Below are 23,456 nucleotides of genomic sequence, written 5' to 3' on the forward strand. Positions count from 1 at the left end.
AATTTTAAGAAACAAATGCACTTAGTACATTCTCTATAATTGTCCACCTAAAATTAGACGCTTAATACCCTTTGAAGAATAAATTAGTTCCCATAACTAGACCGTTGGAATAACAGCAAAACAGTCATCCTAAAAAGCTATATTGCCCAGCATTTAGAAATGTGAATACAAAGCAAATGCTAACTTGGCAATTACATATATTTTTATTTATAAGCATTTAGCTAAAGTTTATTTAGTGAATAATTGAAACAAATAATTTGCCAATATAATGTAAGCTTGGATTTCCATATTCTAAAAGTACTTTTATGTTTTTCTAAATATTTCAAATAAAACTTATGTCTAATTCTTCAAGTATAGTTCCCTTTTCTCTTATGTATTAGCAACCAAACTGAGTTTTAGGTGATCAAGCATGTCATTTTATTTAAATTATATGATGGAGTTCACTACACTGTAAGACTAAAACCAGGAACAGTGCATTCATGAATATAATGCATGTTGTGAATAGTCACTATCAATGCCACTGTATTCCCGCATAAAAAGGCAGATAGCCCACTACTGATTTATTCTTCTAATTTCAACAATCATTGATCTTGAGGTACATGCCAAAAATTCCAGAATAAACTTTGAAATGTAAAACAAAAATGTTTTAAAGATGTTTAATTGCAGTTGGCCAATACATACTTAATATGACTTGCATTTTTACTTTGAAATAACATGGTGATTAAAAGGATTTCTAGGTCTTAAAGGATCTGGAAAAACTTAGACTCCATGAGTAGTTTGCATTCAATCTTTCTGTGCTTTTTTTTTTTCCTTTATAACAGGAATGGGATGGGGAGAGAATAAAAGTCCTCATGCTATGCAGGTCATGTACTGTGAGAAACAAGAATACAAAAACTATGGATTCTAAAATATATACATAAAGAAATAACTGCCAATCTTTGTCTACCTCCACATCATTTGTCATAGAAGTTCATTAATTGTGATTAAAAAACTGAAAAGTTTTTTCAGATAAAAGATACAATAAGAAGTAGAAAGGAAGTAGGAAAGAAATTGTGCAAAAAAAGAAGCAGTTTAATAGACAATCTGACCCTGGGACACACTATTGCTTTCCCCCAAAATATCTTCCCTGATAAAAACTGAATTTAAACTTATTCTCACCTCGTTAGATTGCCTGAAGATCCAGCAACTAGAAACTTGATTAATGCACCTCTTCCTTTAAAAACGCCAATCAACTATCAGCCACTGACAGAAAAATATAAATTAATTTAATGAGATAGCTTTCCTTTCACCTTTTTAGTTGGAACTATCTGTTCTGAGAAAATGGATATCCTTATCTGCAGAAGGAGAAGAGGAAGGAACAAGGAATAAGGGCCACACTGTATCCTTTTGGGGATAGGGTAAACTTCGTTGGTGGAATATTGCTGTGAGGTGCTCAAGTAGGATAGATAGCACGAAGGGGCTGGAAAGCCAGGAGAAAGAGAATGTACAGAATACCACAAATATACTTTGCCTACTTTAAAGTATAAGTTTTATTGTGGGCCTTAGGTCCGAGATAAGTGTGGTTGTTTTCCTTCTTCATATATTAAAGACCTCTGTCTAGAAAATACTAATCGATCTTTATGTAAGTTTCTCTGGGCAGTACTGTTTTAACATGTTGTTCTAATGGGCAGACATTATAAATATCAAGCATCTGTTCTTAAGGCTGTGTGTTGCCTAAACATATGGAATCCCTTTGAGCCAAACAAAGGTGCTATCAAAAATGTTTTATTCTGTTTAATTACCAATGACAATAAATTACAAAAAACAATGTTTAGACATTGCTGAGTCTAACAAAATAGGCAGAAGTTTGATCTTTGTGAAAGAACTTGAAACCATTGGTTTTTTTTTTTCCACAAAAATCCCCATCACCAGCACTGCATTTTTATTTTCTTGAAAACTGTTTCCTGAGTTTATTCATGGTAATATGTGCTTAAGGACAACAGATTGTTAGTCTATTTGAGCAAACCTGATGTTTTCTCTAAGAAAAATTCAATATCTTCTTCCTTCAAGAACAGTAATAAACCCCCCAAACTGTGCTATCATTAAATACTACCAAAAACCATTAACTAGAAAAACACAATGCAAAATGATTATTAAAGAATCCATTAGAAACCACAGTATTTTAAAGTCTTTTAGAAAGAATGCGTTTTTCACTAGTTAAGCATTTACGGAAGCCCCATCAAAAAATATCCAATCCAAATCTGCATTTTTGGCTATAGAGTTCTAGCCAAACTGGACAGGATTAGGCATCCTTACCTGGGCTCCTTCTACAAAATTACAGTATAGTTTGAAGCTTTCCCATTTAATAAATTTGCCTCCTACTACAGTTGTTAAGCTAGTATATTTGAGTTTTCCAGTAGAAAACTCATAAGCAATTATTGGGCACATCCCGTACCATACCTGTGTCTTTTATACACTGTCAATCCTCATTAGGTGATCAGAAATCACGCTGTTCATTGCTTAATACTTACAGTGTTCCTTTCATAATAGGACTGTATGGCATGAACTTTATGAGCAAGCTAATTCAAAATTAAGACTATCCACTTTTTAAAGCCATTGATTATAGAAAACCTGAAAGTTATTTTGTAATCATTTTTCATTTTCCAATTTCACTTCCCCTAATTTTATTACTTGAAATGCATCCATAGAAATAGTATATCTGTCCTGAAAACTTCAACACCAAAATCACACCTCTGATTTTGACATATCAATTCTGATAGGAAGAAGGCCCAACAGCACAAGATAATGACAGAAAGAAAATAAGTCAGAATATATGCATAGAAACTCTTACATGCAAGTACATAATAGTAATAAAGCAAATGAGAAAAGAAAAATCCAAAATGGAATATAAAAAAGCCACAAGACATGACACCTAACTACTTCTAGGTAATTATTTTTCATGTGGCATAAGTTGTTCTTTAATCTCTTTCAATTACTTCAAACAGATACCTCAAAATAAGAATACATACTTTAATATATCACACCCAGGAAACAGATCTTTGTGCATGGGGTACAGATTATTTACATTACAAAGAGAATATGTATAGTTTCTTTTATTAAATACCAAAGTTACAAGTTTCCCAGTCTAAATTGTATACTTCAGCACTCAGTAATCAACTTTCTCTCGAACGAAGCAAAGTAAAACACACAGCAAACAGCACACCTAACACACACAAGTAGTTCACTTATATTCACTAAAGAAAACTGTAATACCTTCCAGTTTACATTCATGAATTCTTTCTGTCCGTAGTAGTAGCAGTAGTAGTAGTAGTAGTAGTAGTAGTAGTAGTAGTAGCTGCTGTTGTTGTAGCAATGGCATTTTCTTCAACAACATGAAATGATTCTTTAACGTTTCATCATTTAGAGAAAAGAATACATACTACACAGTGGTTCTGAAATATACATTAAATAAGACCAATTTGGCCAGATTTTTTATAAATACGATTTTAAAGTGTGCTTACATTTCATGTAGACCATTAATATTATTCATATTGAAAATGTTAGTGTATCTTCATGAAGTCAAACTATTAAGTAGCATTATCTAAAGCTTACTGTAATATATTATACTATAGCATGTGTGCTATATGCACAAGTCCACTACAGTAAGATGTCAACTGTATTACCATAGGATTCAAGGAAGAATAATATGCTACACTGTACTTCAAAGCATATTGAAGACAGAATAACAACAGTGTAGTTCATTTATAAAGGGGATAGATGATTATTAAATCCAATTGGTTAACTTGAAAGTCAGTTTATATAACACCAGGATAATGTCAACACCACATACTTCATTTTCAAAGGCTTAACTATGACCCATTTAGAAGATTACACCAACAGTATAAAGCCTTTGGCAAAAAAAAAGTTTCACTTGTATTAAATTTCTATTAGATGTAAAATTTACAGAAGCCTTATAAAAACCTTTATTTCTAATGAGGCCACTTATGGATAATATACAGTTCTGCCTGAACACATTATCTGTGAGATAATTCTTCTATAAAAACTTTGGCACCAACTATATCAAGATTTAATATATTAGCACAAATGTATTTTGCTCTGGCACCAAACCACTATGTTTACATTTTAGTAACTACAGTGAGGCAAATAAATGGACTCCTTTGGTTTTACAGAATAACAAGCTTCTACAATATGTTTTTGTTGTTTTCCTTTTTTAAAAAAAGCCTATCCTTCAGGATCTGATGTTAAAAAATACTAACATTGCTTGTCATTGTACTATTATATATGTATACTGATTGTTGGTAGTGATTCCCCAAACAATAATTGTATGAAACAAGAAAAAAATTAAATTAACTTTATTTAAAATGAATTTTAGAAACTAATGTGCAGAGAAGTTGTGATGACCTGGTGGACACCCACTATATGCTTAAATGAACACTTGAACACTACTGCAAACACATAATATAAATATTGTGGACCTGTGCATGGTTTTTTAAACCTCACTTCCCCTAAAAATGGGGACTTAATATTACTTAATATTCAAGTAATTTAGCAGAAAACGATGCCTTTGATAAGATTCGGAAAAAAAACTACACAGTTAATTTCATCTTCATCCAGTTTAACCAAGGAACACCACAAATTTTACAGGCCAGTTGATGTTCGCTTTTTCATGCTCCGTCGCTGGGCTAAGCTTGAAGCAGCTACAGGCTCTAGGACTGGTTGAAAAGTCTTTTGAGTCAGGGCAGAATATGTTGCAACCATTGCTCCCTAAATTAATGAGAAAATGTCACAAACTAAGTAACAATTCTGGAGTTAAAAAAAAACTTTCACATTATATCATGAGACATTTATCTAGAACAAAATGTTTCCTAGGAAAATAACTGAATATATTAGATCTGTGAACTGATGCTCCTTTGATGAGTATTGCTTGTATGTTTTTCATTCCAATAACTATGCTTTTTACGAAAAAAACTGTTAAAATACTAACTTTAAAACCTTAGTTCAATATATATGGATATAGAAATGGTTTCATGAACCGTTATAATTTAGGACCAAATAGCAATCTTTTGTTTCTATGTGAAACTTAGATTTAGCTCAATCCTAATTCCAGCATCTCTCAAAAACAAGGCAGGTACAATCAAGAAATTTTTATTGTTTCACCTGAAAGGTAGTAGTAAAGTAAGCTAAGAAAATCACATGGTTTAGTACTTGGTCTATTGGGGGGAAAAGGGGAGGGGCAGCGGGAGGGGGAGCTGGGGAGGGATAGCTTGGGGAGAAATGCCAAATGTGGGTGAAGGGGAGAAAGGAAGCAAAACACATTGCCATGTGTGTACTTATGCAACTGTCTTGCATGTTCTACATATGTACCCCAAAACCTAAAATGCAATAAAAAATAAAAATAAATAAATAAGAAAATCACATGGTTGTTAATTTAAAATAATCTATCTTTAAAAAATAAATATATTTTAAGGAATTATCTAAGGGTCATCAGCAAATGGGTTTATTGGGTATCAGATATTTAGAAGGCACATAAAATTATGGTTGTTTTACCTTAACAACATGTGACATATCATTTCTCTTTGGCTGATCATTTGGCAACTGGTCTCTGTGAGTTATCCATGAGTGCTTTAATATTTGTTCAGTAGTGTACCGCTGATGTGGGTCCATATGAAGCATATGGGAAAGCAAATCCTAAATTAAAATAAAAAAAAATGTGTATACATACATATATGTAATTTCACATTTACTGAAAATGTGACAGCATCAATAGCCTTGAAATTTATTTATTTTACCTACACTTATGGAAAGTAAAATCTATACTCTGTACAGTTAACTCTCAAGAGAATCTTGAGAGAGATTTTTCAATATATACTAAATCCTTATATGCCACTTTTAAATTGGGAGGTGCCAAATCTGTGGAATTGGGTGTGTTATTAGTGAGGGAGGAGGAAAATGAAAAATGGCAGAAGTTATCCTGGAATGTGCAAAATGTTCAGAAAGAGACAGGAGCTATTGAACTTTGCTGTTTAGTTGGGCCCCAAGGTGTAAGGGAATGTGTACACAGACAATATATAGAAGGGAGAGCCTCTTGTAGTTAATCCATTCAATAAATGGTGATTTACTGTATACCATATTAAGAATGCAAAGCATAAATCCAATGTTAGCAACTGGCTTCTATCTATAGTAACGCTCAGAGCACTGTAAGTTTTCCATCAGAGTAACTATGCATTTGTTTATGTTACCTCTGTTTTAATTTTGAAAAAGTTGTAAATTTAATATAACCTTACTTGAAAGTTTTAAATATATTACAAGAGGTAATACTTTTAAATAAACTGTCTCTCCCAACTATCTTTTAGAAAAATGATAAGTAAACTCCTTAACAAGCATTTTTGGAAGATTTGGCAAGATGGCTGAATAGGAACAGCTCTGGTCTGCAGCTCCCAGGAAAACCAATGCAGAAGGCGGGTGATTTCTGCATTCCAACTGAGGTACCCAGTTCATCTCACTGGGACTGGTTAGGCAGTGGGTGCAACCAACAGGATTAGCAGAAGCAGGGTGGGGCATCACTTCACACGAGAAGTGCAAGGAGCTGGGGGACCTCCCTCCCCTAGCCAAGGGAAGCTGTGAAGAACTGTGTTACCCAGCTGGGATACTAGGCTTTTATCATGGTTTGCAATCCATAGATCAGGAGATTCCCTCATGTGCTACACCACCAGGGACCTGGGTTTCAAGGACAAAACTGGACGGCTGTTTGGGCCAACACTGAGCTAGCTACAGTTGTTTTTTTTCACATCCCAGTGCTGCCTGGAATAATAGTGAGAGAGCCATCACTCCCCTGGAAATGGGGCCAAAGCCAGGGAGCCAAGTGGTCTCGCTCAGCAGGACCCACTCACATGGAGCCAAACAAGCCAAGAACCACTGGCTTGAAATTCTCACAGCCAGCACAGCAGTCTGAAGTCAACCTGGGACAATCAAGCTTGGTAGCCAGGGAGGTGTCTACCATTACTGTGGCTTGAGTAGGTGGTATTCCCCTGACAGTGCTAAGGAGGTCGGAGGGCTTGGAATGAACAGAATTCATCACAGCCCAGAAAAGCGGCTGTGATGAGACTACCTCTCTAGATTCCTCCTTTATGAACAGGGAATCTCTGAAAGGCAGCAGCCCCATTCAGGGGCTTACAGATGAAACTCCTATTACCCTAGGACAGAGTATCTGGGAGAAGGGGCAACAGTGGGCATAGCTTTAGCGAACTTAAACTTTCCTGCCTGCCGGCTCTGCAGAGAGCAGCTGATCCTGCCAAGGAAGATTCTCCTAGCAGAGCACTGGAGCTCTGCTAATAAACAGTCTGCCTACTAAAGTGGGTCCTTGACAGCTGTGCATCCTGACTGGGAGAGACCTCTCAACAGGGGTCAACAGACACTTCATACAGGAGAGCACCAGCTGGCATCAGGCTGGTGCCCCTCTAAAATGAAGCCTCCAGAGAAATAAGTGGGAGGCAATCTTTGCAGTCTCAACTACTGATACCCAGGTAAAAAAGGGTCTGCAGTGGACCTCCAGCAAACTGCAACAGACTTGCAGAAGAGGGGCCAGACTGTTGGAAGAAAAACTAACAAACAGAAAGCAACAACATCAACATCAACATAAACAAAAGATCCCTATATAGAAACTCCAATCAAAAGTCATCAGCCTCAAATATCAAAGGTAGAAAAACCCACAAACATGAGGAAAAACAAGTGGGAAAATGGTGAAAATTCCAAAAACCAGAATGCCTGTTCTCCAAATCATCAAAACTCATCTCCAGCAAGGGCACAAAACTGGACAGAGAATGATACTAATTAATTCACAAAAGTTGGCTTCAGAAGGTTGGTAATAACAAACTCATCTGAGCTAAAGAAGCATATTCTAACCCAATGCGAGGAAGCTAAGGACCTTGATATGAGGTTACAGGAATTGGTAACTAGAATAACCACTTTAGAGGGAAACATAACTGACCTGATGGGAGATGAAAAAACACAGCACAAGAACTTCGTGAAGCATACACAAGTATCAATAGTTGAACTGATCAAGTGGAAGAAACATCAGAGACTGAAGATCAACTTAATGAAATAAAGCATGAAGACAAGATTAGAGGAAAAATAATTAAAAAGAACTAACAAAGCCTCCAATAAATATGAGACTATGTGAAAAGAACATATCTATGATGGACTGGTGAACCTGAAAGTGACAGGGAGAATGGAATCAAATTGCAAAGCACACTTCATGGTATCATCCAGGAGAACTTCCCCAACCTAGCAAGACAGGACAACATTCAAATTCAACAAATACAGAGAACACAACTAAAATACTCCTTGAAAAGAGCAACCCCAAGAGACATAATCATCAGATTCTCCAAGTTTTAAACAAAGGAAAAATGTTAAGAGTAGCCAGAGAGAAAGGTCGGGTTAACCTACAAAGGGAAGCCATCAGATTAACAGCGTATCTCTCTGCAGAAAGGCTACAAGTCAGAATAGAGTAGGGGCCAATATTCAATATTCTTTAAAAAAAAAAGAAGAAGAAGAAGAATTTTCAACCCAGAATTTCACAAATGGCCAAACTAAGCCTTATAAGCCAAGAAGAAATAAAATCCGTTACAGACATGAAAATGCTGAGGGATTTTGCCCCCACCAGGCCTGCATTATACAAGCTCCTGAAGAAAGCATTAAATATGGAAAAGTGGTAACTGCTACTGCAAAACAAAAATATAAAGATCAGTGACACTATGAAGAAACTGTAAAAACTAATGTGCAAAATAACCAGTTAGCCCATATACCCAAGACAATCCTAAACAAAAAGAACAAAGCTGGAGGCATTACACTACTTTACTTCAAATTACAATAAAAAACTACAGTAACCAAAACAGCATAGTACTGGTGCCAAAACGGATATATAGACCAATGAAACAGAACAGAGGCCTTGGAAATAACACCAAAAGTCAACACACATTAGATTTTTGACAAAACTGACGAAAGCAAGCAATAGGCAAAGGATTCCCTATTTAATAAATGGTGCTGGGAAAACTAGCTAGCCACATGTAGAAAACAGAAACTGGATCCCATCCTTACACCTTATCAAAAATTAATTCAAGGTGGATTATTGATTTAAATACAAAATCTAAAATCACAGAAACCCTCCAAGAAACCCTGGGCTATAACATTCAGGACACAGGCATGGGCAAAGACTTCATGACTAAGATACCCAAAGCAATTGCAACAAAAGCCAAAATTGACAAATGGGATCTAATTAAATTAAAGAGCCTCTGCACAGCAAAAGAAATTATCATTGGAGTGAACAGGCAACCTACAGAAAGGAAGAAAATTTTTGCAATCCATCCATCTGAGAAAGGTCTAATGTCCAGAATCTACAAGGAACTTAAACAAATTTACAAGAAAAAAAACCGACCTCATCAAAAAGTGGTCTAGAATATGAACAGACACTTCTCAAAAAGAAGACATTTATGTGGCCAACAAACATTAAAAAAAGCCAATCACTGTCATTAGAGAAATGCAAATCAAAACCACATTGAGATATCATCTCATGCAAGTTAGAATGGTCAAAAAACAACAGATGCTGGTGAGGATGTGAAGAAATAGGAATGATTTTGCACTCTTGGTGGGAGTGTAAATTAATTCAACCATTGAGGAAGACAGTGCAGTGATTCCTCAAGGTTCTAGAACCAGAAATATCATTTGACCCAGCAATTCCATTACTGAGTATATGTCCAAAGGATTATAAATGACTCTAGTATAAAGACACATGCACATGTATGTTTACTGCAGCACTATTTACAATAGCAAAGACTTGGAAGCAACCCAAATGTCCACCAATAATAGAGTAGATAAAGAAAATGTAGCATATATACACCATGGAATACTATACATCCATCGAAAATAATGAGCTATCCTTTGCATGGACATGGATGAAGCTGGAAATCATCATACTCAGCAAACTAACACAGGGACAGGAAACCAAACACTGCATATTCTCACTCATCAGTAGGAGTTGAACAATGAGAATACATGGACACAGGTAGGGGAACATCACACACCAGGGGCTGTTGGAGGCTAAGAGGCAAGACGATGGAGAGCATTAGGACAAATAACTAATGCATGCAGGGCATAAAACCCAGATGGTTTGATAGTTGCAGCAAACTTCCATGGCATATGTATACCTATATAACAAACCTGCACATTCTGTACATGTATCCCACAACTTAAAGTAAAATAAAATTTAAAAAAAACTGTTCTCATATAAAAACAACATCATTGTATGCAAGCTTTTTATCAACAGCAGAAGCAGTGAAACTAAAGATTCTAAGTAGTACTATCAGATTCTGAAAAATAATGTAATTGGCTGAAATCATATAAGGGATTAGGGCAACCAATCAAAACCATACTGGGAAAAAATTTACAAAAATAAATAACAATTAGTACTAAAAAGAAGATAATAATGAATTATTTCAATGAAACAAATCTAAGCAGTTATTGAAAAAATAAAATATCAATAGTCCAAGGATTTCTGCTTCTGGTCAAGATGAAATATCAAGGACTGAATGTACCTATCTGCCTGAAACAAACAATTATAAAAAAACCATAAAACATATGAGTTGACACTTTTCAGGATATCAGATGTTAGGCAATAAAGTAAAGTAATTCCTAATAGCAGGAAACAATCAGGTTCACATTGTGATTGCTTCAGCTTACTAACTTGGGAGAGATTTCTAGCTGTAGTGCAGGTAAGGGAAATTCAGGCAAAGCTAAGGAGCTGAGGAGACAGAACTGAGACACAGAGGAGACCAAGGCAAACAGAATTAGCAGGACAGACTCTGAGAAGGTTTTGAGGAACAGAGAGAGACAATTATAAAGCTCTATAAAAGGTCTGCGTAAAGTATCTAGCAAATTATTACTGGTAACAAATGTGAGCAAACAAACCAAGACCTTGGAAAGAACTATCTGAAAGGATTGAATGAAAATCAGAACTCAAATAATTGAAGTGTCTAGCCTGTTTCCATCTAGACACATGATTTCCATGAAAAATGGAAATCATAATTCATGAAGTATTTCATTGAGTACTTAGAAGCACCTTGCCTATATAGTGAGTAGCCCTAGAATAAATAATAATCTAGCCCTGCCTAAAAAAACTTAAAAAGGAGGACCCAAAAGTATAAAATTGTTTCCAGCAAATTAACTTCTGCCCAGAATAAAACTCAAGCATACTTATAAGAAAATAAATAATAAACATCAGAGAAGAAATAAACAAAATAGAGAATAAAAATACAAATGACAAATGAAAAACGGTTGGTTTTATGAAAAGATAAACACAACTGACAAACCTTTAATGGGACTAAGAAAAAAGAGAGATTATTGAAATAAATAAAATCCAATGGAAAAGAAGACATTACAACTGATTCCCAAGAAATGCAAAGAGTAATGAAACTATTATGAACAACTATATGCCAACAAATTGGAACACCTAGAAGAAATTGATATTTTCTTGGATATATAAAATATATCAAAATTGAATTGACAAAATAGAAAATCTGAACAGACCAATAGCCATTACAGGATTTAATCAGTTACAAAAAGTCTCCCATCAAAGAAAATCCCATTATCTGATGCCTTTACTGCTGAATTCTTAAGAACAAATAGCAATCCTTTTCAAACCATTCCAAAAAATGAAGAGGAGAGAATCCTTCCAAATTCATTATAAGAAACCAAAATAAACCCTACTGTCTAAACCAGACAAGAACACAGCAACAACAACAAAAAAAACTATGAGTCAGTAGTCTTAAAGAACATAGGTGTGAAAATCCCCAACAAAATACCAGCAAATTGAGTTCAACAGCACATTAGAAAGAAACATCAGTCAACATGATCAAGTATAATTTATCTCAGGAATGCAAGGATAGTTCAACATATGCAAATCAATACACATAACACATCACATCAACAGAATTAAGGACAAACACCATATGATAAATTTAAAATGCAGAAAAAGCATTTGATAAAATTCAACATCCATTAATGACAAAAACATTAAACAAATTAGGTGTAGAAGAAACATACCTCAACATAATAAAGGTCACATATGACAAAACCACAACTAACATCATACTGAATAGGGAAAGATTGAAAGCCTTTCCTCTATGATCTGGAATAAGATAAATATGCCCATTTTTATCAGTTTTATTTAGTATAGTACTCGAAGTCCTAGCTAGAACAATTGGGCAAAAGAAATAAAGGTCATGCAAATTGGTGAGGAGAAAGTAATACTGTTACTGTTTGCAGACGAGATTATCTTATTTATAGAAAACCCTGAAGACTCCCTCAAAAAACTGTTAGCATAAACAAATTCAGTGCAGTTGCAGGATAGAAAAGCAACATGCACAAATCACATTAGCATTTCTATATGACAATAGCGAACTCTCTGAAAAAGAAACAGAAAAAGTAATTCCATTTAGGAGCTACAAAAAAATAAAGTATACAGGAATAAATTTAACCAAGGACATGAAAGAGCTCTAAAATGAAAACTATGAAACACTGATGGAAGAAACTGAAGAGGATACAAATGGAAAAATACTCAATTTTCATGAATAGCAATAATTAATATTCTTGATATGTCTATACTACCCAAAGCAATTTACAGATTCAGTGCAATTTTTACCTCTATCAAGGTATCAGTGGCATTTTTCATGTAGAAAAAAACTGTAAAATTTATATAGAAGAATTAAAAGACTCCAAATAGCCAAAGCAATTTTGAGCAAAAAGAACAAAGCTGGAGGCATAACACTGACTTCAAAGTATTTTATAAAGCTATAATAACCAAAACAGCATTATGTTGGCATAAAAATAAACATATAGACCAAAGCAACGCAACAGACAACACAGAAATGTATTGATGCTCTTACAACCAACTGATTTTCAATGAAGTCACCAGGAACACACATTGGGTAAAGGCACAATAAATAGTGCCAAGAAAACTGAACATCAGAATAATAAAACTAGATCACCACCCCTTACCATATATCAAAAGCAATAATAAATGAATTGAAGACTTAAATGTAAGACATGAAACTATAAAACTACTAGAAGAAGATATGGGGAAAATGCTTCGTGACATTGGCCTTCATAAGGATTTCGGGGTAAGAATTCGAAAATACAGGTAACAAAAGCAAAAATAGACAAATGGGATTACATCAAACTGAAAAGTTTCTGCACAACAAAGGAAATAATCAATTCTATAGAAGAATGAAAAAATCTATAGAAGATAATATTTGCAAAGTATATATCTGAAAAGGGATTAATATCCAGAATATATAAAGCATTCAAACAACTTAATAGCAAAAAAATATATGATTTGATTAAAAAGTGGTCAAAAAAATCTAAATAGACATTTTTCAAAAAGAATAAATACAAATATCCAATAAGTATATGGAAAAATGCTCAATATCACTAATTATCACAGAAATACAAATCAAAACCATAATAGGATATTATTTCACCCAAATTAGAATGGCTAGTATAAAAATGACAAATGATGACATGAACATAAAAAAAAATGGGAAGTGTGATATACTGTTGTTGGGAATAAAAAGTAGAGCCACTATGGAAAACTGTATGGAGTTTACTCAAAAAATTAAAACAACTAACATATTATCATATGTAGGTCATTTCATAACAGAGAGGATAAGCATTCAAGAGAAAAATATTATAAACATTTATTCATGTAAAAAGAAAGCTTCAAAATACGTGAAGCTAAAACCAGTATAAACTGCAAAGAGAAATATACAAATCCATGATAGCTGAAATGAGAAAGTAGACATCAGTATAGATTACAGTGGTTAATTGCAGATATTAACCAGTTAGTAAGAAATATTATTTAAAAAACTTGATGCCAATGTGTTTGACAATGGATAAATTCTTCAAAATAAAAAAAATTCCAATGCTCACTTAAGAAAAAGAAACAACTAACCTAAATAGCCATATGCCTATTTAAGAAACTGAATTTATAGTTAAATATTTCCAACAAAGGAAACTGTAGGTACAGATGGCTTCACTGATTAATTCCAATAAACACTTAAGAATAAGAAATTCTAATTCTAAATAACTTTTCTAGAAATGTGAAGAGGAGGGAATGTTTCCCAATTCATTTAAGACCAGTATTAAACTGATATCAAAATCAGACAAAGATATCCAGCAGTCCCACTACTGGCTCTTTACCCAAAAAAATGAGAACAGTATATTGAAAATATATCTGCACTCCTATGTTTACTGCAGCAGTATTCACAATAGACAAGATATGGAAGCAACCTATGTGTCTACCAACAGATATTGGATTAAAAAATGTGGTACAGATACACAATGGAATAATATTGGACATAAATAAATGCTGTCATTTGTGGCACTATAGATAAACCTGGAAGACATGTTAAATAAAATAAGCCAGGCACAGAAATACAAATACCACATGATCGACTCATTCATGGAATTTATAAAAGCTGATCTCATAGAAGTACAGAGTAGAACAATGGTTACTAGGGAATGAGGAGGTTCGGGTTGAGGGAGGGATGGGGAGAAATGATTAGTAAATGGGTACAAAGTTATAGACAGAAAGGAGAAATAAATTCTGGTGTTCTATTCAATAGTAGGGTAAATATAATTAACAATACTATATTTCAAAACAGCTAAAAAAAGAGGATTTTGAATGTTCTCACCACAAAGAAATGCTATATGTCTGAGATGATAGATAAGTCAATTACCCTGATTTGATCATCATACAAGGTACACATGTATTGAAACATCACACTGTACCCCATAAATATGTACAATTTTCATGCATTAATTAAAAATAAAACTTAAGAAAAAACAAATTTGACATTAAGCAAATATAATATTTATAAGAATATAAAAGTATCTAGCACCCACCAAGGTAAAATTCACTGTGTTTGGTATCTTATCAAAAATTAGTGGACAGGCCAAAAGCACAAAAATGAGGAGAGAGAAAACAATCAATCAAAACCGACCCAGAACTGACACAGATGTCAGAATTAGCAGACAAAAATACTAAATAGTTATTACAACTGTATTCTTGATGTTCAAAAATTAAGTATAGACAGAGAAGATATATAAAAAAACTCAAACTTCTAGAGACAAAACTAAAATGTGAGATAATAAACAAACAATAAAACTAAATCAAATAGACACGATAGTTACTTTCCAAAAAGAAACACAAGAGTATAAAACAAGAGCAGTTTGTGTGAACTGTGAGACAACTTCATATATATGTGTATATATGCACATATATATATATATATATGCAGTTGAAGTCCCAGAAGGAAATTAGGAGCAGGAAATAATATTTAAATAAATAATGGCCCCCAAATGTCCAAATTTGATGAAAACCATAAATTCACAGATCCAGTACAAGAAATATCAAGAAAATTGCATCAAGGCACATCAATACCAAATCACCCCAGACATGCAGAAAACATTAAAAGCAGCTACAGAAAAAAAGAACATGTTACATGTGAAACAACGATAAGGATAACAACAGATTTCCTGTCAGAAAAAAAATTCAAATTGGAATGCTGTGGAGCAATATAATTAACACATTGAAAAAAATTTCCACCGAGAATTTTATATTGGTGAACATATCTTTCAAAAATAATGGCAAATATTACAAGGCATAAAGAACGTTATTTCATAACAGAGGGGACAAGTAATCAAGAGAAAAATATTATAAACATTTATTCATGCAAAAACAAAGCCTCAAAATATATGAAGCAAAAGCCATTATAAGTGCAAGGAGAAATACACAAATCCAAAATGATAGCTGAAATGAGAAAGTAGACATCAGTATAGATTACAGTGGTTAATTGCAGATATTTACCAGTTAGTAAGAAAATATTATTTAAAAAAACTTTATGCCAATGTGTTTGACAATGGACAAATCCCTTGAAATAAAAATTGCCATTTTTTACTAAAGAAGAAACAACTAACTTAAAAGCCATATACCCATTTAAGAAATTGAATTTATAGTTAAATATTTTCAACAAAGGAAACTAGATCCAGATGGCTTCACTGATAATTCCAATGAACATTTAAGAAAAATAAATTCTAATTCTAAATAACTTTTTTAGAAATGTGAAGAGGAGGGAATGTTTCCCAATTCATTTAAGACCAGTATTACACTGACATCAAAATCAGACAAAGATATTTACAAGAAAATAGTACATCCACATCCCTCATAAACACAGATACAAAAATTATAAAGAAAATTTTAGCAAATCAAATTTAGCTATATATATATATATAATAGAATATATATATAATAGAATATATATATATTCTATTATGATCAAATGGTACTTACCATGAGAATGCAAGGTTGGCTTAGCATTTGAAAAATCAAGGTAATTCACAGATGTATTAACACCAGTAACAAAAAATCATGTGATTATCACAGAAGACACAGGAAAAACCTTTGACAAAATCCAACATTCATGTCCAATACAAATTTTCACCAAACCAGAAACAAAATGGAACTTCCTTCACCTAATTAGAAGCATCCATGTAAAACGTACAGCTAACATCATCCTTAATGGTGAAAAATAAATGCTTACATTTAAAATCAGGAACAAAATAAGAATGTCCATTCTCTCCACTTCTACAACACTATACTGGAAGTTCTAGCCATTGAAATAAAGAAGAAAAATCCATATTAGAAATCAAGCACTAAAAACATCCTTATAACAAATGATATTATTACCTATGCAGAAAAATTTATGGAATCTAGAAAAAACCTACTAGAACTCATAAGTGAGTTTAGAAGGTTGTAGCATATAAGATCAATATAATAAAAATCATATTTCTGCAAACTAGCAACAAAAAATAAAAAATAAAATTTTAATGTCATTGGTAAAAACAAAATACTTGGGGAAAATATGTGATAAAATATGTTTGAGACCTGTATATTTAAATATATAAAACACTGTTGAGAGAAAGCAAATAACTAATTGGAGAGAGATACTGGCAATGCTGTTAAAATGTCAATTCTTCTCAAATTGATCTATAGCTTCATCACTAACTCATTGAAAATCCTAGCAAACTATTTTTCTGATGGAAATTGAAAAGCTGATTCTAAAATTAATATGGTAATGCAAAGGACTCAGAATAGCAAAGCAACAACAACAACAAAACTCAAAAAACTCTGAAAAAGAAAAAACGTTGAAACACTCGTACCTGATTTCAAACTTTAATTATAAAGCAATATTAATGAAAATAGTATGGAAATAGTGTAAAGATAGACAAGTAGATAAATGGAACATAATAAAAAAGTGTACAAATAGAACCATGTATATTTGGACAGTTAATAAAACACACAAATGCAATTTGGCTAAAAAAAGATGTGATTTTCCAAAAAGTGGTACTGGAACAACTGGATATTCACATGTGAAAAATAAACTTTGACCATACATTATACCATATACATATATGTTAAATCAAAATAGATCACTGACCTAAAGATAAAATCTAAAATGATAGAACTTCTAAAAGGAAACACAGGGGAAAATACAGATGCTCTTTAAAATGCAGACTATTGGTTGTTTACCATTATGATCACATAGCTGACTGGGAGCTTTGGATGGCTGCAACAACCCAGCATTGCCAAAAAGTATTTTAATGCACACTGCTAGCCCAGGAAATAATAAAAATTAAAAGTCCAAAGTAAAATTTCTATTGAATGCATATTGGTTTTACTCTATCATAAGTTTAAAAAAAAAATCAGTCAAACCATCATAAGTTGTGAAACCTCTGTATTTGAAATCTTGGGTAAGGTAGAAATTTGTTAGCTCTAATTATCAAAAACATGATAGATGAAAGAAAAGTAATAATCTTTATAAAAGTAGAAAAGACTGTTCTTTGAAAGACATTTAAGAGAATTAAGAGACAATCCATTAAAAGAAAGTAACTACAAAGCATAGATCTGACAGATAACTTGCATTTAAAATATTTTAGGAACACTCAAAAACCCAGTAAAAAAGGCAAAGGGAAAAGATAAATGGATGGCAAATAAACACATAAAAAATGCTGAACATCTGTAGTCACTAGGGAAATGTAAACTAAAACTACTTTCAAATAGTATTACATGCCTTTTAAAATACCTAATTAAAAAAAATCCAGTGTTGCCAAGAATGTGGAAGAACTAAAATTTTCATATGCTACTGGTGAAAATGTAAAATAGTTCAGGTAATTTGAAAAACAACTGGGTGGTTCCTTAAAACATTAAACATATGACTCAATCGTTCTGTTCCTAAGTATTTATACAAAAAAAAGATATACACACATAAAAACACTGGCACATAGATATTCATAGCAGCTTTATTGGTAACAACACGAAACAACACATATGTCCATCAATAGGTGAACAGATAAAAAATGATGCATCCATATCAAGAAATATTATTCAGCAATGAAAAGGAATTAACTATTGCTATGCTTCAACATATGTAAATTTCAAAATAATTATACATAAAAGAGATCAAAAGACTATAGACTTACAAACATTTCAAAAAATATATAAACATGTAGTGTCAGACAGCACATTTGTGTGTGCCAGAGAATGAGGGGGTGGAAGGTTATAAATTGAAGATATTGGTCAGTAGAGAGGGAATTACAAAACAGCATGAGGAAACGTATTGTGGTAATGAATATGTTCACTATCTGGTTTTTCATGATGGTTTCATGGGTGTGTATACATATCATAACATTATATACTCTAAATACATGCATTTCATTTTGTATAAATTATACCCCACTATAGTTGCTTAAAATACTCAACAGTCTAGCATATAAGACTAAGTTCCTGAGGGCTGCTAAGATAACCAAATAGGAACAGCTCCAGTCTGCAGCTCCCAGAGAGATAAAAGCATAAGGCATGTGATTTCTGCATTTCTAACTGAGGTATCCAGCTCAGCATCTTGGGACTGGTTACACAGTGGGTTCAGCCCACGGAGGGCTGGGGAGTCACCTCACCTGGGAAGCACAAGGCGTCCAGGAACTCCCTCTGCTAGCCAAGTGAGGCTGTGAGGGACTGAGCCATAAGAAATGGTGCATTCCGGCCCAGATATTACACTTTTCCCTCAGGTGCCTAAACCACCAGTTTCCTGGGTTTCAAGCACAAAACTGTGAGGCTACTTTTGGGCAGACATTGAACTAGCTGCAGGAGTTTTCCTTCATACCCCAGTGGTGCCTGGAACACCACCATAACAGAACCATTCACTCCCCTGGAAAGAGGGGTGAAGCCAAAGGGACAAGTGGTGTGGTGGTCTAGCTCAGCAGAGCCCTCTGGCATGGAGTGCAGCAAGTTGAAATCCACTGGCTTGAAATTCTCTCTGCAAGCATTGCAGTCTGAAGTCAACCTGGGACACTCGAGCTTGGTGGAGCTTGGTCATTCACCATTACTGAGTCTTGCATAGGCTGTTTTCCCATGACAGTGTAAACAAAGCCACTGGGAAGTCTGAACTGGGCGGAGCCAACTGCAGCTCTGCAAAGCTGCTATAGCCAGACTGCCTCTCTAGATTCCTCCACTCTAGGCAGGGCATCTCTGAAGGAAAGGCAGCAGCCCCGGTCAAGTACTTATAGATAAAACTCTCATCTCCCTGGGACAGAACACCTGGCGAATGGGGCAGCTATGGGCACAGCTTCAGCAGACTTAAATGTCCCTGCCTGCCAACTCTGAAGATTGCGGCAGATCTCCCAGCACAGCACTTGAGCTCTACTAAGGGACAGACTGCCTCCCCAACTGGATCCCTGACCCCCATGCCTACTGACTGGGAGACACTTCCCAGCAGGGTTTGACGAACACCTCATAGAGTAGAGCTCTGGCTGGCATCTGGTAGGTGCCCCACTAGGATGAAGCTTCCAGAGGAAGAAACAGGCAGCAATCTTTGCTGTTCTTCAGCCTCCGCTGGTGATACCCAGGCAAGCAGGGTCTGGAGTGGACCCCCAGAAAACTGAAGCAGACCTGTAGCAGAGGGGCCTGACCGTTACAAGAAAAACTAACAAACAGAAAGAAATAGCAACAACATCAACAAAAAGGACACCCACACAAAAACCCCATCCAAAGGTCACCAACATCAAAGAACAAAAGTAGTTAAATCCATGAAGATGAGGAAAAACCAGTGCAAAAAGGCCAAACATTCAAAAAACCAGAATGCTTCTACTTCTACAAAGGATCACAACTCCTCACCAACAAGGAAACAAAACTGGGTGGAGAATGAGTTTGACAAATTGACAGAAGTAGGCTTCAGAAAGGGTAATAACAAACTCCTCTGAGTTAGAGGATCATGTTCTAACCCCATGCAAGGAAGCTAAGAACATTGAAAGACGATTAGAAGAATTGATAACTAGAATAACTAGTTGAGAGAAGAACAGAAATAACCTGATGGAGCCGAAAAACACAGTACAAGAACTTCGTGAAGCATACACAAGTATTAATAGCTGAATTGATCAGCTGGAAGAAAGGATATCAGACACTGAAGATCAACTTAATAAAATAAAGCATGAATACAAGATTAGAGAAAGAAGAATTAAAAGCAACGAACAAAGCCTTCAAGAAATATGGGACTATGTGAAAAGACCAAACCTATGTTTGATTGGTGTACCTGAAAGTGACAGGGAGAATTGAACCAAGCTGGGAAAAGGTTATTCAGGATATTATGGAGGAGAACTCCCCTAAAGTAGGAAGACAGACTACCATTCAAATTCAGGAAGTACAGAGAACACCACGAAAATACTCCTTAAGGAGAGCAACCCCAAGACACATGATTGTCAGATTCACCAAGGTTGAAATGAAAGAAAAAAATGATAAGGGCAGCTAGAAAGAAAGGTCAAGATACCCACAAAGAGAAGCTCATCACACTAACAGCAGATCTCTGTGCAGAAACCCTACAAGCCAGAACACAGTGAAGGCCAATATTCTAGAAGAAATGGATAAATTGCTGAAAAATATCCTTTAAAAAAAAGAATTTTCAATTCAGAATTTCATATCCAGTCAAACTGAGCTTCATAAGCATAGAATAAATAAAATCTTTTACAGACAAGAAAATCCTGAGAGATTTTGTCACTACTAGGCTTGCCTGACAAGAGCTCCTGAAAGAAGTACTAAATATGGAAAGGAAAAACTGGTATCAACCACAAATACATATCAGAGTATAAAGACCATCAACGGTATGAAAAACTGCATCAACTAATGGGCAAAGTAACGAGTTAGCATCAAAATGACAGCATCAAATTCACACATTGCTATATTAACTTTAAATGTAAATGGGCTAAATGCCCCAATTAGAAGACACAGACTGGCAAATTGGATAGTCAAGATCCATCAGTGCTGCATTCAGGAGACCCATCTCATATGCAAAGACACACATAGGTTCAAAATAAAGGAATGAGAGAATATTTATAAAGCAAAAGAAAAACAAAATTAAAAAAATAGCATGGGTTGCAATCTTAGTCTCTGATAAAACAGACTTTCAAACAACAAAGACAAAAAAAGACAAAAAAGAACATTACATAATGGTAAAGAGATCAATGCAACAAGAAGAGCTAACTATACTAAATATATATGCACCCAACACAGGAGCACCCAGATTCATAAAGGAAATCCTTAGAAACTTATAAAGAGAATTAGACTCCCACACAATAATAGTGGGAGATTTTAACACCCAACTGTTAATATTAGATCAACGAGACAGAAAACTAACACAGATATTCAGAACTTGACCTCAGCTGTGGACCAAGCAGACCTAATAGAAATCTACAGAACTCTAAGCCCCAAAACCTACAAAATATACATTCTTCTCAGCACATTGCACTTATTTTTAAATTGACCACATAATTGGTAGTAAGACACTCCTCAGCAAATGCAAAAGAACAGAAATCATAAGAGTCTCTCAGACCACCACGCAATCAAATTAGAACTCAGGATTAAGAAACTCACTCCAAACCGCACAACTACATGAAAACTGAACAATCTGCTACTGAATGACTAATGGGTAAGTAATGAAATGAAGGCAGAAATATTAAGTTCTTCGAAACTAATGAGAATAAAGACAAAATGTATCAGAATGTATGGGACACAGCTAAAGCAGGGTTAGAAAAAAATTTACAGCACTAAATGACCACAGGAGAAAGCAGGAAACATCTAAAATCAACACCATAACATCACAATTAAAAGAACTAGAGAAGCAAGAACAAACAAATTCAAAAGCTAGCAGAAGACAAGAAATAACTAAGATAAGAGCAGAATTGAAGGAGACAGAGACACAAAAAACCCTTCAAAGAAATCAATAATCCAGGAGCTGTAATTTTGAAAATATTAACCAAATAGTAGACCGCTAGCCAGACTATTAAAGAGAAAAAATAGAGAAGAATAAAATAGAGACAATAAAAATGATAAAGGGAAGATCACCACTGATTTCACAGAAATACAAACTGCCACCAGAGAATACTATAACAACTCTTGCAAATAAACCAGAAAATCTAGAAGAAATGAATAAATTCCTGAAAACACACTCTCCCAAGACTAAACCAGAAAGAAGTTGAATCCCTGAATAGACCGATAAAATGTTCTGAAATTGAGGCAGTAATTAATAGCCTACCAACCAAAAAAAGTCCAGGACAAGATGAATTCACAGCCAAATTCTACTGGAAGTACAAATAAGAGCTGGTGCCATTACTTTTGAAAGTATTCCAAAAACAGAAAAAGTGGGACTTCTCCCTAACTCATTTTATGAGGCCAGCATCATCCTGATACCAAAACCTGGCAGAGACACAAGAAACAAAAGGATATCTCAGGCCAATATCCCTGATGAATATCAATGCAAAAATTCTCAATAAAATACTGGCAAACCAAATTCAGCAGCACATCAAAAAGCTTATTCACCAGAATTAAGTCAGGTTCATCCCTGGGATGCAAGATTGGTTTAACATACATGAATCAATAAATGTAATCCATCACATAAACAGAACCAATGACAAAAGCCACAGGATTATCTCAATAGATACAGAAAAGGCCTAGGATAAAATTCAATACCACTTCACACTAAAAAGTCTCAATAAACCAGGTACTGATGGAAGATATCTCAAAATAATATTTCCCATAGCAAATATCCTACTGAATGGTAAAAAGCTGGAAGCATTCCCTTTGAATATCAGCACAAGACAAAGATTTCTTTTCTCACCACTCCTATTCAACACAGTATTGGAAATTCTGTCCAGGGCAACTAAGCAAGAGAAAAATAAATAAATAAATAAATAAATAAATAAATAGTATTCAAACAGAAAGAGGAAGACAAATTTTCTCTGTTCACATATGACATAATTTTATATTTAGAAAACCCCATCGTCTCAGCCTAAAAACTCCT

The 23,456-nt window shown here is 34.4% G+C and overlaps 1 protein-coding gene across 9 annotated transcripts in view; it reads right to left on the bottom strand.

The window, feature by feature from the left end:
* Positions 1-393: 393 nt before the first annotated feature.
* The window catches only part of RPS6KA6 (ribosomal protein S6 kinase A6), a 132,888-nt gene continuing 109,825 nt past the window's right edge, over positions 394-23,456 (bottom strand). For 5 of the 9 annotated variants that reach the window (XM_078363085.1, XM_078363077.1, XM_078363079.1 and 2 more), the window contains 3 exons: positions 16,653-16,718; positions 5,548-5,688; positions 394-4,764 (listed from right to left, as the gene is read on the bottom strand). In XM_078363085.1, coding sequence (XP_078219211.1) covers positions 4,639-4,764; positions 5,548-5,688; positions 16,653-16,718 — 333 coding nt within the window. In that variant the 3' untranslated portion in view covers positions 394-4,638. Of the gene's footprint in view, positions 4,765-5,547; positions 5,689-16,652; positions 16,719-18,395; positions 20,057-23,456 lie in introns of those variants that run through there. The other 4 variants (XM_078363086.1, XM_078363083.1, XM_078363080.1 and 1 more) reach the window with 2 other exon arrangements.

Source organism: Callithrix jacchus, chromosome X (assembly GCF_049354715.1).
Source record: "Callithrix jacchus isolate 240 chromosome X, calJac240_pri, whole genome shotgun sequence".
Lineage (NCBI taxonomy): Eukaryota > Metazoa > Chordata > Mammalia > Primates > Cebidae > Callithrix > Callithrix jacchus.